At 37.7% G+C, this 15427-nt stretch overlaps 1 protein-coding gene across 1 annotated transcript in view; it reads right to left on the reverse strand.

Annotated features, from left to right (window-relative positions):
• Vmn2r22 (vomeronasal 2, receptor 22) overlaps positions 1–15427 on the reverse strand; it is a 40878-nt gene that overhangs the window by 14649 nt on the left and 10802 nt on the right. Inside the window, exons 3-5 of the mRNA NM_001104637.1 lie at positions 12904–13710; positions 4497–4721; positions 2029–2152 (exon numbers count right to left, since the gene is read on the reverse strand). Of these exons, the coding sequence (NP_001098107.1) occupies positions 2029–2152; positions 4497–4721; positions 12904–13710 (1156 nt within the window). The remainder of the gene's footprint in view (positions 1–2028; positions 2153–4496; positions 4722–12903; positions 13711–15427) is intronic.

A 15427-nucleotide genomic window follows, 5' to 3' on the forward strand; every position in this document is an offset into this window, starting at 1 on the left:
AGTGACATGGGTGAGGGAGAGATGACCTCTTCATTGCCTCTTGTTATCTACAACTGGCAGGAAGGTTGGTCCCAAGGTCATCAGAGCAGGAGAGCTGTCCATACCTCTTATATTCTTCAGCAATCAGAAGGCCAGATCCTGAACCTTGCCTGGTCAGCACAGTAGAGCTAGGGATGGGGATTGCACGTGAGCCAGCATGAAGAACATGAGTAATGGGAGATACAGAGCTTCCTCTTATCTGCTGGCTGGTGGTGCTAACCAAGGAGAGATTCTCTCTTACCCTCCCTTGTTCCTTGCCATCTATGACAGGCAGAAGAGCTGGCCCTGGGATTATGAGAATGGGAAAAGTGGCCATGTCCCTCACTAGTTGCACTACTTGGGAGAACAGTCCCTGAACTTCACCTGGGTAGCAGGGAATAGCTGGCCCTGTATATGGGGTTGTTTGTGAACTGAATCTAAAAGCATAAAGGAAGGAAGGTCTTTATGATCTAGGCCTTTGAATTGGTCCACTCGAACATCTACGGCACTATGAACTCCTGGGGTGAAAAAGGGGCCACTCCAAAATATCTAAAACTTCAGAATCTCCACAACACAGGAAAATAAAAACAGGATATCCAAGAGGAGTCCCAGTAACTATAGAGTAGCAGAATCCAGAAAATTCATAGTAGACCAATAAGTCATTTTAACGAATATTTGCAAACAAACAACATTGGCAAGCAAAGAAGTGTAGACAAAAGGGAATAACAAATGACACACTGTGACATATTACAGCTTACACAATGAGACATTTTTCTCTTAGTACAGTGGAAGGTTGCAAGAGGAAGGTGGACACAAGAGGAGGAGAACATAAGAGGGATAGCGGCGTATTATGTGAAAATCACAAAGTACCAATACAAAGTTAATTAAAAATAAAAAAGAAAGAAAGATGAAGGACTTGGTAGTGCTCATCTGCAAGCCCAGCACTGAAGAAGAAGCAGTGGGCTTGCAAACTACCACTACTTTACCAACAAAACAAAGTGAAATATTAGTCTTTTAAACAATCATTGATAAATAAACATTTCATTCAGAAGAATAAAGTTGGCATAATAAATTAGCTGCTTTGAAATTGATTTTAAATGTGAATTAAAGATACAATGGTGGCAGAAACCATTGCTGTTCTGTTCTGGGGAGGTTTGCATTTAGAATGAATTTAAGGAAGATGTGACATAAGGACAGTCTGAGTGCAGTGGAAAGAATATTTCTGTACATCACTCAGAGCCCTGCACATCACTCATCCTCTGGGATCTCTCTGTGCTTAGTTTTACAGTGACCTCATGCTAGATTACCATCTCATGGAATGCATAATAAGAGTTCCCATAAGATTCAAAGTAATTCCACAGGAACAGTATGAACTATACGTATTGTTTAGGGTTTGCTGGGACTGCTAATTCTTAGGGCTATACAGTGACTCTACCTTTGACCATTGGTCATAGTTTAGGGTATGCAGGGAGCAATTACTTTAACCATTGCTATTGCTACAGCAGTAACATAACCATTTGTGAAAAGCAGAGTGCAAAGAAAGTAAATTGAATTCAATGCAGTTGTGCAAAAGGCAAAAGAGGGCCAAATGCACAAGCACACTCTGGTGGTCTTAGTTACCCAGGAAGTTAACCCTGAAGGATTACTGGAGACCAGATGTTTGAGACCAATCTGGACAACGTAACCCACTAACCAATAAAGAAACAACCAACAGTAACAAAAATGACTGGATCTTTGTTTACTTGTTTTTGAAGATAGGGTTTCTCTGAACAGACTTGGCTGTCCTGGAACTCACTCTGCAGAATAGGCTAGCCTTAAAATTAGAGATCCAACTACTGAGTGCTGAAACTTAATACCTATGCAACCTCTACCCAGCAAGAACTTGTTTTAAAGTATTAGTAGTAAACTGTTTTCAGGATGTGTGTTACAAGTCCCTGCCCCATTGTGAATCATTCCAACATTCAAAATCATTTCTATAAATTTCCACATTCAAAATCATTTTATAAATACCTGTATCATTTGCAACCTCTCCCTCTGGACATGGGAGACAATCAAAACAACAGAATGATTTCCCTTCAACAGGTGTTTTCCTAAATCCGAGTGGACAGCTTTGACTGCAAACAGATAAAGGAATCTGTGGAGGAGACATGGGAGGAGGGAAGGCAGACAATAAATTACATCCAATATTAGCATCGGGAGGGTAGATTTCAACAGGCCTATTGTGTATTGTAACAACAAAAACCTACCATGTGTTTAAAGAGTGTGAGAATAATGTATCTCTTTCTTTCTATCTTTCTTTCTTTCTTCCTTTCTTTCTTTTATTTCTTCTTTCTTTATTCTTTCTCCTTTTGAACAATTGATTTTTATTTCATTCAGCTATTATTTTTATTGATGTTATATATCATATAGTATATATCATTATATTTAAAACAACTCTGAAACTTTGAATATACCTTGGTCATATCCTTTCCCTTTCCTAAGTCTGTCCAGATCCTTTCCTCCTTCCTACCCACCTAAATCTATGTTCTTTCTCAAAGAACAAACCAAAATCCCAGTAAAACAAAAATCCCTCAAAATCTAGAAAAATAAAATACAACAGCACAAAAAGAAAAACAAAGCAAAACAAGACCCACTAAACTGTACTCAGATAAAACCATTTGTATTAATATTCTTGATTCCCTTATTGTGCTACAAAACTCATCCTGATCATGAGACCTGCTTTGAAGTGTTTGTTGTACGCAATGTTTTCCATTGGAGAAAATGTATTTGGTCTATTGAGGACCATAATGTTCCACATTTCTATGTTATATCTCTTTTTAACATATCAGTGAGATATTCAGGGTGATCAGTTCCAGAAATAAGAGAATTAATGTGCATAAAAAATTAAAATTCAAATCCAGAAATATATGTCCAGGATATTTAATTATACTGTGCATACAGAGACTGTGTTATTTACTGAAAATAGCTTTTCTAGTTGTGGTACTGCTCAGCCCTTAGCACATCTTTAATACCAAACAAAGAAGGTAAAATTAGTTGGTAGAAGGAAGCAGTCAAAAAATTGTACATCATATTACCTGAGCACCCAGCTATACAACTCCTGGGTATACACCCAAAAGACTCTCCAAGAGATAACAATAACAAATGCTCTACTATGTTCATAGCAGCTTTAATTATGATAGCAAGAAGCTGTAAAGAACCCAGATGTCCTTCAACACTAGAATGGATAAAGAAAATGTGGTCCATTTACATAACAGAGTATACTCAGCTGTTAAAAATGATGAATTCATAAAATTCTTAGGCAAATGGATGGAATTAGAAAATATTATCCTCAGATAACAAAATCACAAAAGAACACATGTAGTATGCACTCACTGATGAGTGGATATTAGCCCAAAAGCACCAAATACTCAAGATACAATTCACAGACCACATGAAGCTTAAAAAGGGTGAAGACAAAAGTGTGGGTTCTTTGGTACTTCTTAGAAAGAAGAACAAAATACTCACGGGAGCATATATGGAGTACAGAGCAGAAACTGAAGGAAAGTCATTCTAGAGTCAGTCAGGCTTTGGAACTCATCCCATAGACAGTCATCAATCTCCGACTCTATTGTGGATTCTAAGAAATACTAGCTGAAAGGCCTCCTGAGAAGCCCTGCCAGAGTCTTACAAATACAGAGGCAGATGCTAGCAGCAAACCATAGGACCAATGGCAGAGTTAGAGAAACAAATGAAGGAGCTGAAGGGGTTTGCAACACCATAGGTAGAACAACAATATCAACCAACCAGATCCTCCAAGCTCAAAGTGACTAAGCCACCAACCAAGGAGTACACATGGCTCTAGCTGCATATATAACAGAGGATGGCCTTGTCAGGCATCAATGGGAGGAGAGGTTCTTGGTCCTATGAAGGCTTGATAGATGCTCCAGTGTAGATGTAGGGGAATGGAGGAAAGGGAGGTGTTAGTGGTTGGAGGATCACCCTCATAGAAGAACGGGGAGGGGTGAGGGAATAGGGGTTTTCCGAGGGGGGGCTGGAATGGGGATAACACTTGAAATGTAAATAAAGAATACATAGTTGAAAGTAAAATCTAATTGATGGTGCAGACAAAGTGATGAATCAGAGAAAGATTTGAAACAGTGAGTCAAAGATAGCATATAGCCAACTCTCATAAGAATAGACAGGAATGATGTAACTTGCTGGGGTCCCACACCAGCAGTCAGGTATTGAGTTGGGACCCAGTGAGGGATGCAAGGCAAAGGCTAAAGACCCATTAACTCTCTCTTACTTTTCTGGGACCCAGAATCTGATGGATTCAAGTTTAACTCTCTCTTGCTATTCTGTGATCAGAAGCTTTGGGTTTTTTGCAATTAAATTTATTTGCTCTTCCTAGGCCAAAACCTGAATGCTTCTGACAACTCTCTTATCTGAGGAATTCCACTCTAAGGACAGCACATGGTACTGAATGCAAAGATACTCACCCCCTTGCCATATTTGCCCCAAGTTATGAGTTTTTCATTTATTGAAAAATGTTGAACTCTGTGAGATTCAAAGACAAACTCGCCAACTTTCACTTGAGCTTTTGTACCACTCTGCAGAGACTGGTAATTAAAGATGTCAAACTCGGTTGCCAAAATCTCCTTGTTCACAATGTTCTCCTTATTGGAACTTCTCCCAAGCTGTCCCTTTTGCAAGAATGGATGGAGCTAAAAGTCAAAAGTAATGTTCAGAACTTGCACTGTAAGTTTATTTATAAATATACAAACATAGTTACATTAACTGCCCTTTCTGTCTCAAACTGTATGTTCCTGTGGCTTTTGTTATTGTTCTGTATATCAAACATTTGTCATAGAGCTAACCCATGCAAGAACTAGGCCTATATCACAGAAACACAGACACACACACATATATATTCAGACAAAAACATGGCAAATACTGGAGATAACATGTTTTCAACCAAATGGGCAATACAGCAGTAAGATAGCTGAAGGAATTCAAGGGATACTAATTAGCAAATAAAAATTCAAGATATTATTATTTGCAGATTCCATGAGAGTATACATAAGCAACCCCTACCTGGGAATTCCTATGACTGATGGACACTTTCATAGATGTGGCTGTACACAAGATTAACTAAAAAAAATAATAGCCTTCCTGTATAAAAATGACAAACAGAAAAAAATCAGGAAAACATATCTCTTCATAGGAGCCACAAAACAATATCAAATATTTACGGGGAGCCAAATGAGTCATGAAAAATACTTTTATGATAAAAATTTAAGTCGTGGAATAAAGAAACAGAAGAAGATACCTATAGATGGAAAGGTCTACCATACTCATGGATCAGTAGAAGTAATATAATAAATAGTAAAATAAATTAAAGATGTATCACTATTCCTAATTTTAAATCATACCACATTGCTATAGTAATAAAAACCACAAAGTATTTTCATGGAAACACTCATGTTGAGCGATGGAATTGAATTGAAGCCCAGAAGTAAATCCACAGACTTCTGGACAACTGATTTTTGATGAAGAAAGAATCTTCAACAAATGGAGCTATTCTAACTCTATATATACATGTTTAATAATGTGAATAGCTCTACATTTATCACCCATAGAAAACTCAAGGCAAATTAACAATCACATTAAATAAGACACACTGTGCTTGAAGGAAGAAAAAGTAGAGAACAGCTTTAAACACATTGGCACAGAAGACAATTTTCTAAAGAGAACACTAATAGTGCAGGCACTTACATCAATAAATAATGAGTGTGAATTCATGATATCAAAAAGCTTCTGCAAGTCAAAGAATAACTTCAAAAGTCTATATAATGAAAAATGATTTATACCAACTCAACATCTGACAGAGAGCTAATATCCAAAGTATATAAAAAACTGAAGAGCATAGGCAACCACAAACCAAACAATCTAAATGAAAAAAAAAATGAGGTACTTATGTAAGCAGAGAATTCCCAATAGAGGAATCTCTATTAGCTGAGAAACATGTAAAATAATATTCAATATTATTAGCCATTAGGGAAGTAAAACAAAACTACTTTGGGATTCTGTCTTCCACCTTTTTAGAATGACTAAGCTCAAAGACAGAGCTCATGATGGTGAGGATGTAGAGGCAGGAGGGCACTTCTGCATTGATGGAGGGACTGAAAACTTGTACAGCCACTATATAAGTCAATATGCTGGCTCCTCAGAAAATTGGGAATCGATCTATCTCAGGATATAGCTATGCTACTCTTGTGTGTAAACCCAAATGACACTCCATCCTGCCACAAGGACACTTGCTCACCTAAGTTCACAGTGGCTTTATTTAAAATTGACAGAAACTGGATTAAACCTAAAAGCTTCTCAACTGTAGAATGGATCAGCAAATTATAAGACATCTACACCATGGATTACTAATCAGCTCTTAGGTAAATGAGACTGTGATATTTGCAGGCAAATGGATGGAACCAAAAAGGATCCAGAGTAAGTCAACCAAGACCCAGAATGGAGAACATAGCATGTAGTTATGTAAATGTTGTTAAAGGATAATCATGTTACAATTCACAGACCCAGAAAAGGCTAAGTAACAAGGAGAAATCTGTGGTTGGAAGGTACAGGTCATATGGATCTCCCTGGGGATGGAGTATAGAATAGATTTTCTGGGTGATTAGAGACAGAGATGGGAACAAGAAAGAAGGGTTCAGGGAGGGAGGTATGGAGGTAGAAGTAATGGACAGGAAGACACACAGAGAGATGGAATCGTGGGGCATTTAGAGGCAATGTCAAAACCTAGAGGAAAGAAGACACTTTCTGGAAACTATGAAAGTGACCTTATTAAGGACTTAGTTATGGAGAATATTGAACCTGAACTAGCCATCTTCTGTAACTAGGCAAGACTCTCAATAGTGTACCTTGGACACCAACTCAGCCATAAAAACTTGGATCCAAAACCTGTCCTGACTGCAGGATGTGCTGGGATGTGCTCTACATCTGTGGGAGTGAGCAAGCAATGACTTGTATAACTTGACACTCAAGCCCTGAGATGCATCCCATGCCAGACAACTGTCCTAATGGCCAGGAACCTGAAGCTGGGTTGCTCGAAAAACTAAGAAAGAACTAAACAACGATAGACCACCACAATAGCAACTAGTCAAAAACAGATTTCTAAGGCTATTCTGCTATAGCCATAGAGCAGTACCTAGACCAGAGTTTATCAGAGGCTTCTTATAACAGTTGATGGGAACAGATTCAGAGACCCCAGCCAAATATTATGCATTGCTTGGGGATCCCATGGAAGATGAGGAGGAAGGATTGTAGGAGAAAGAGCAGTCCAAGACACCAAGAGAACACACCCCACAGAATCAAAGAATCAGTGTTTATAATGGCTCACAGAGACTGAATTCAAAAGTACATAGCTTGTACATATCTGCACTAGGTCATCTGCATATATGCTATCATTTTTTTAGCTTGTTGTGGTGTGGGACTCCTAACAGTAGAGGAGTGTGTATATCTGAGTCTTCTTTTGCCTACTTGTGGTACCCTTCCCTTTTCCTCTTGCTGGGTGGCCTCATCCAGCCTTGATATTACAGTCTGTGCCTAACTCACTTTATCCTGTTACGCCATGTTGATATCCTCTGAATTCTTACTTTTTAGAGAAGGATAACTGAGGGCCAGGGAATCTAGGATGAGCAGGGATGGACAGGGGAATGGTGGTAATTGAGAGTTGGAATTCAGCAGTTGGAATGTATTGTATGAGAGGAGAATATTTTAAAAAAATAATAAAACAATAACCCTTCTCTTATAGTTCAGAGAACGCTATAGAAGAGGAGGCACTTTCCTTTCTGTTGTCTGACTTCCATGTCATAGTTTTGTTTTATTAAATTATTTTTGTTTTATTTAAGAAGAGCAAATGAATGAGTGAATGAATGAATGAATGAACTGAATAAAAATCTAGTCAATCGGTTAAAAATGAACAACTGAACATTCACTTATACCTGCTGGGACAGGGAAAACCAGTTTTCTCCCACAGAGTGACACTGGGCATATCAACCACTCCAGGGCAGGTCTTATGTTCAGGAGCAAATGCCCAACATAATGGACTCCATTGTTTTTGTGTATGTATGTTTTAATTTGCTTACAGTGTGACATTTTGTTATAAATTGTTTTGGGAGGATGCGATTTTATTTTCTTCGCCTTGTTTTGGGTGGTTAATTCTAATGAGTTTGGTCTTGTTTTTGTTTGTTTGTTTGTTTGTTTTGTTTTTTGTATTTGTTTTTTGTTTTTGTTTTTGTTTTTTTTAGAAAGAACATATGGTTGAAAGGAGGTGGGGAGATGGATGAACTTGGGGAAGAAAAGAAAATAAGCAAAATATAGTTTCATTTAAAAATGTTTCTAATGATACAATATTCGCCTTATGGAATACAAGCCAGTGGATGAATCCCCATATAATAAGGCAGTGGATGATTACAAGAAAACAGTATCTTCTGGACACTGCAAAGCAGCTGCACATACGAGTTCAGTTTTGATAGCATGTATGAGACGTCAAAAGCACAAGCCAGTCTAAAATATTTGAGCATTGAGTCCCACCCGTACCTCGGATGCCATTGGCATTTGTAAGCTATTGGAAGCGATGGTCAATTTTCTCTAAGAGTATCACCTCAGGAAAGCTGATCATGCACCAGCAGAAGGCAATATATCAAATATTATTAGTACAGCAAGAATTGATCTTGAAGGGTTTTAAGGGTATAGGATGCAAATCTGGGCATAGAAAGGGAAAGGTAGGGGGAAGGAGAATTAATCGGATCAAACCACACTGAAAGAAAATTTGAGAATTCTCAAAGATACACACACACACACACACACACACACACACACACACACACATAGAACTCAAACAGTAGAAATATATATTATAATTTGAATAATCAATGCTCCGAGATGATTCAGGTGTTAGAATACTTAGTCCCTGTCAGAAGTGCTGTTTTCAGAGGTGATGGAATTTTTAGACCAAGGAGCATTGCTGAAGGAACTAGGCCACTGGACTGGGCTTTAAGACTGTGTAGCCTCATCCCACATACTTTCTCTGGTTCTTACATGTGGTTGAAGATATGATCTCTCTGCTTCTTATTCTACCTTTCTGCTGCTATACCTCCCCACCATTAAGAACTCTCCAACTGGAACCTAAGCCAAAGTAAACTCCCTCTTCCATAATTCAGTTTTGGTTGCTTTTTCACAGTAATAGAAAACCCATATATTAACAGATATTGCCTACAATATGTAGAAAAGAGAATGGTTACACACTGCTAGTGGGAATGTGAATTAGGCCAGTCACTCTGGAATCCAGAAGGGATACTCCTCGAAAACAAAAACAAAAACAAAAATAAAAACAAAAACAAACAGGTTGTACCATATGTTCCAACTCCATCACTTCTTGGTGTTTACTTGAAGGACTTTTAAGTCCGTGTATCAGAAGTACTTGACTTTAGGGCTTACTGCAACAATGAGTTCATGACTCAGCTTAGGAGTGTGAGGTGGTTTAAATAAAAATGTTCCCCATAGATTCAGGTGTTGAAGACTTGTCACCTAGTAGGTTGTCAGTGTTTCAGGAGATTTCAGAGATGTAGCCTTGCAGGAGAATACATGTCACTGGGGATGGTCTTTGAGACAATAGAGAATTTTCTGTTGCTCCTCTTGCTTTGTCTTCAGGTTTAAATATGATCTCCTCTTCCTATCATCATATCTGATGTTTCCTGCCATGCCTCCTTTAAACAAGGAAACCCTTACCTCTAGAACTGGAAGCCAAACCCTTTCTCCTATGATTTTACTTGGTCATTGTGTTTTGTCACAGCAGCAGGAATGTAATTAATATAGTGTTTACCAATTAAAGAATGCTTTAAAAATTGGAATACACTTATTGGAAATATATCCATCTATAAAGAATAATGATGCTATGCCATTTATGAGAAAATTATTGTGAGAAAATTATCATAATAAGGAAAGTCAGACTCCTGTAGTCACATTTTGTAGTTTTTTTAAAACTCATTTGTAGTGTTTAGTTTATAACACAAATGTCCACAAACAGGGACATTAATAAGCACCTGTATGCACACATGCATACACAGGCCCACACACTTATGCATAACTGTACACATACTTGAACACACACAGACACAGACAAAAGTGCGTGCACGCACACACACACACACACACACACACACACACACAGGTACATAAAAATGGAAGACTTGGGAGTAAAGGTAAAACTGTGTAGAGGACCAAATGTGACAAACACAAGTGTGTATTAGTTAATTCTCTGTTGCTGTGATAAAGCACTGTGACCCAAGCAACTCACAGAAGGAAGAGTTTATTTGGGCCTATGGTTCCAGGGTGACCAGAGTCTATCATGGTGAGGAGCATGAGAGAAAGCACATGAGGTGAATAGGAAGCTGATGTTCCCATCCTCACCTGCAAGACAAGAGGGTGGCCCTGAAGTAAGATGAAGATAAATAAATGCCAAAACACTTCTGCATTGATGTATACTGCAGGAACTCTCCATCATCCAAATTTCCCTAGAAAAATGCCTTGAGAACATATTGTTCAAATCCACAGCCTGTGGGGGACATTTCTGGTTCAAACTACTACACCTCTGCAGGGAATAGAAAGTGGAGTGAGGGAATTGAGGGGAAGCATAGTCAAATGAGTATTTATATATACACTTGTATGTAATTATCCTCATGAAACCCAACATCATGTAAATAAATATATGGCAATAGAAACAATAAAGTAATATTCCTAATACTTTTTCTAATTAGAAAAATATTTAACCAAGTAAGTAAAATATCCCTATGGTAAAACCTGTAAGACACTGATAAAAAAGATTGAAAAGATATACAAAGGAAATAGTATCAAGGATTAGAAGAGTTAATGCTGTTTTAAATAGTTCATTATACAAAACGTTTCACCGATTAGGGCAGATGAGGCCTTTACTCCCAAGTCTTCCATTTTTATGTACGTGTGTGTGTGTGTGTGAGTGTGTGTGTGTGTGAGTGTGTGTGTGTGTGTGTGTGTGTGTGTGCGCGCGCGCGCGCGCGCGCGCTCACACACTTTTGTCTTCGTCTGTGTGTGTTCAAGTATGTGTACAGTTATGCATAATCTGAATGTTTTTCTCAAGGCCTAAATTCCTCACGGGACATGCCTTTTACAAACTTGAAGAAGAAAAAATTTAAAGCATTGAATTTCCAATTTCAAATGGTTTTATAAAATTGCAACAGTATGAGCATGGCATATAATGTACACATATCACAGAGGAGCTGAACAGAAATCCAGAAACCAACCGAACACACAAAACACCAATAACATGCAAAGGATGAAATGATGTCACTTGTCCAAAGGCTGGTGTGAAAACAGGGTGAGAAACTGCAGTTGAATTTTTGGCTGTTTCATACAGCAAATAATATAAAAACACAGCAAAACCTCAGAACAAAAAACTCCTATAGTAAAGCAGAGAGGGAAGTCCTACGATGGCCTTGAACTTGATGATCATTTTTTTCAAACAGGATATAGAAACAGTCAATGAAAGCTAAGATAAAATTTCCTATCAAGAAAGCATCTATACAACAAAGAAAACAACCAACAGTGTAAAAAAAACAATTCATGGAGTGGAAGAAGATATTTGCACGCAAGACACCTAATGAACGGTTATCACCCCAATTTATAGGTAATTAATGAAATGACTTAGTCAAAAAGTAAAAATAAGAAAAAAAATGTCAGTTAGATTGTTTTATCAAGAAAGAGATACCTGTGGCCATAAAGTATATGGAAAGATGTTTACCATCACTGATCTAAGAAAGGGGAATGCAGCTCACCATGAGCTATACCACTTTGTATGTGTTAGCATGCCTGATGTCAAAATTCAAAACACACAAAAGATTTATGTGATCTAAAGGGATAATTATCCCTTAGTCCAGCAATAACCCCCATTCCTGTGTTAAAAACTCTAATTAAATTCAGAGGATCCTACCTACACAAAGAAGTCATTAGAATGAGAGAGTGCTGCTTAGGAAAAAGTCTCCAACAGGGGATGGAGGAGTAGGGAATGCAATGGGGCAAACTTAGGAAATATCCACCATTCATTAGTTTTGAAAGTAGCAAGCAAAGAGCAAATTTAAACAATCTCAAAAAATAAAGTGTTGACAAGGATTTAGAGGAAGGAACCCTGGTATGTTGTTAGAAACTCAGTAGGTTTGAAAAGATAAGCAGCGGCACAGGAGGGAAACATTTGAAAAGTTGATATGTTGTGATTAATGCCCCTCCATTCAATCCATACTCATTTTAGAGAAACCTTTTTTTGTTTCAGATGGGATTGGGATCTGATTTTAAAGATGAGTTCTGACTATACAGTAAAGACTGGCTTCAAACTCATGAATTCACACACACTGGAGAATAGTCATAGATGAAAATGTGTGCCCTAACAGAGCTATGTGTTCTTTCTAGGATTTGTTTATCAAAATAAAACAAACTGTTGGCATCAAATGTGCCTAAAATACCTTAAAATAAATATCTCAGATTTATACTTGTCCAAAGCATTTGAGTTGTATTGTATAGTTTCTTCACAAAACAATAAAAGCAATAATAAAAAGACATGACAATGTAAGGGCCTGAAAATTATAATTTGAATGTGCTTAATTTAGAAAGACAATTGTTTTTCAGCACCATGCTTATATTGTTTTCTGACAGAAATGTTAGTTCAACTTTAAACACTATAATGTGTTTTTCCTGAATTATATCACTAATTAGAAAGGAACTATGAAAGTTCATGAAATAAAATACAGAACTTAAAAGTCATGTTGCAACAACCTAGGAAAACACAAGACCAGCTATAGCTACCTTCCAAGGAAGAGGAGCCCGGAGTGCACTTCTATCCAGTGAGCCTCCTTCCACTCTGAGGGACAGCTCCTCATGGAGTGCCTGGGCAATGGCATACACAGCAGCATGGACTTTTGAGCTATAGGGTGAGGTATTCATATCCCAAACATGCAGAGGTCGTGTGCTCAGGCTGCCATTTGGCTCACATTGACTTAGTTGCCTGGCTTCATGATCAATTAAATATGGACATTCAAATAAGATTATCCATACATCCTGAATAAAGATATCTTGAGGGTATTTTCTAGGTTGAATATTTTTGAGAAAATCTTTGAATCCCAGAATTTGATCCATGCGATCAGAAAATGATAATCCTCCACCAAAGTATTTATAACTTATAGGTTGCTGAAAATAAAATGTGATATCCCAATCAGAAGTTGTGATCCAGACATTATGAAAAGTAGTATAGAAAGTGGTGTGAACAGGAAGTGCCAGAAGAGAATATGTGTCACCAAATGCAATGATAACACGTGTCAATGAGAATCTTTCCATAAAACGTTTCCTGTTTACTGTATTCTCACCTAGAATTTCTGGAACCTTTTCTGCAAATGCAACACAAAGTCCATGGTTCATCATCTCCTCTGTGATGTCCCTAAGGAAGAGTTCTCCCCGAATATCATCTGGGACTACTAGGCCAACCCAGACCCAAGTGAAGTATAGCAGCAGTTGAATAATTCCCTGATACAGAGCTGCAGTGTGCACAGTAAACTGGTAAGGAGACTGGAGCTGGACACTGGTCCCAAGACTCTGATCAAAAGGAGCATAGCTGATCTAAACAGAAAGAAAGTTACTACTTAAGACATGACTATTAGGTTTATTCTCAAATGATTTGGTTTACCTCTTCTCTTAATGCACTCTAGGAGAAATTAAAGAGTTAAATAACTTTGCTAAGAAATAATTAATGTTACCTATGATTCATCATTAATTTTTAGTCCTTTCATGAAGTGTATCTTTTTCTTTTCACGTTTATTAAATGTATCAAACAGGGTCACAGAGTGTCTATCTCCTTCTCTCAGTCCAGACAGAACCAGTCAAATTAAAGCATTTGCAAATATTACACTTTCCATACCAAAACTTTCTTCCTTTTTATATGGAAGTGAAGAAACATTACCACTAAAAGCTTTTTATTTGAAATCACAATTCCATAACTAATTGCCCAGTAAAGAAGAATCTAAGAAGCATTTTAAAACCCACTAGTGAAGTCTGTATTTCCCTACACAATCCTTTGCTTTTGGCTTTCTCTAATGCTTAATACAAGCTTGCTTAGGATAGAATGCTGACTATCAACCTCAATGAATGTTGTAAAGTTTCTATGTAAGAGTAGCCTCTGCTCCCTCACATCACATTGCTGTCCTTCTTACCAGAAAAGTTTAATTGAGATGACTACACTGCCATTCACATTACTTTAGGTTATCTCCTCTGGTGTTGGTCGTGAACTAGATCATTAATTTGCCAAATCAAGTGATCAATTATTAAAATTCACATCACTTATTGCCAAGAAACAATGAATTTATTTAAAAAGTGCTCCTAAATGAGTTTCGGGATTTTTTTTTCTTCTTTGTTTAGCCAACACTAGTGGCCTGCCTTATAGAATCTTCTATGTATTTCTACACTGGTGATATTTGAATATCCCAGTGTCCCATGGCTCCAATTGGAACTTGAAATCCTTTTCCACACAAATTCCCTCAATAATCCCCTAAAACCAAATGCCCACTAAAACACCCTGGCTCCATTCACTGCCTTCTCACCAGGTATCTGAATTAGAATGTTTAATAAACATTTCACTTATTGAATTCAAAATAATGGTGATTGGATACAGACACTCAATGCATGTTAATTGACTGGGAGAGAGGGGTAGATAGGGACAATAAGGAGAATTAGGAAAGAAGAAATCAGAAAATGAAGCAAACATGAGTACACTGAGGAAGGAAACATTAGTATAAAGAAGTATCAATTCTTAGTAAATGCACAAAGTAAGCATTTTAAATAGATGATGCAACTTGATACAATTTTTATATTATTAAACATTATCAATGGGCTCATGAGGGACATGAAACAGTTTCCACTTATGTTTGCGAAAATAGTCCAAAATCTGAGTGAACTACTCTTAAACCACAAATTTTTTGTTAGATATTTTCTTCATTTACATTTTAAATGCTATCCTGAAAGCCCCCTATATCCATCCCCTGCCCTGCTCCCCGACCCACCTACTTTCATTTCCTGCCCCTGGCGTTACCCTGTACTGTGAAATATAATCTTATCTCTAATTGCATATGTAGCAGAGGGTGGCCTAGTAGGCCATCAATGGGATGAGAGGCCCTTGGTCTTGCGAAGATTAAACCATACATTTAAAAAATATGTTTTTGAACTGGGACAAAAATGCATCCAAAAAATAAGGCAAGAGTCTGTGGTAAAATGACCTGTTGTCCTGCTGACAGGACAAGCTTAGGCTTCTTTCAGGTCTCCAATCCAGATGTTGCTCCCAGGA

The sequence above is a fragment of the Mus musculus genome, chromosome 6 (assembly GCF_000001635.26).
Source record: "Mus musculus strain C57BL/6J chromosome 6, GRCm38.p6 C57BL/6J".
In the NCBI taxonomy this organism is placed as follows: domain Eukaryota; kingdom Metazoa; phylum Chordata; class Mammalia; order Rodentia; family Muridae; genus Mus; species Mus musculus.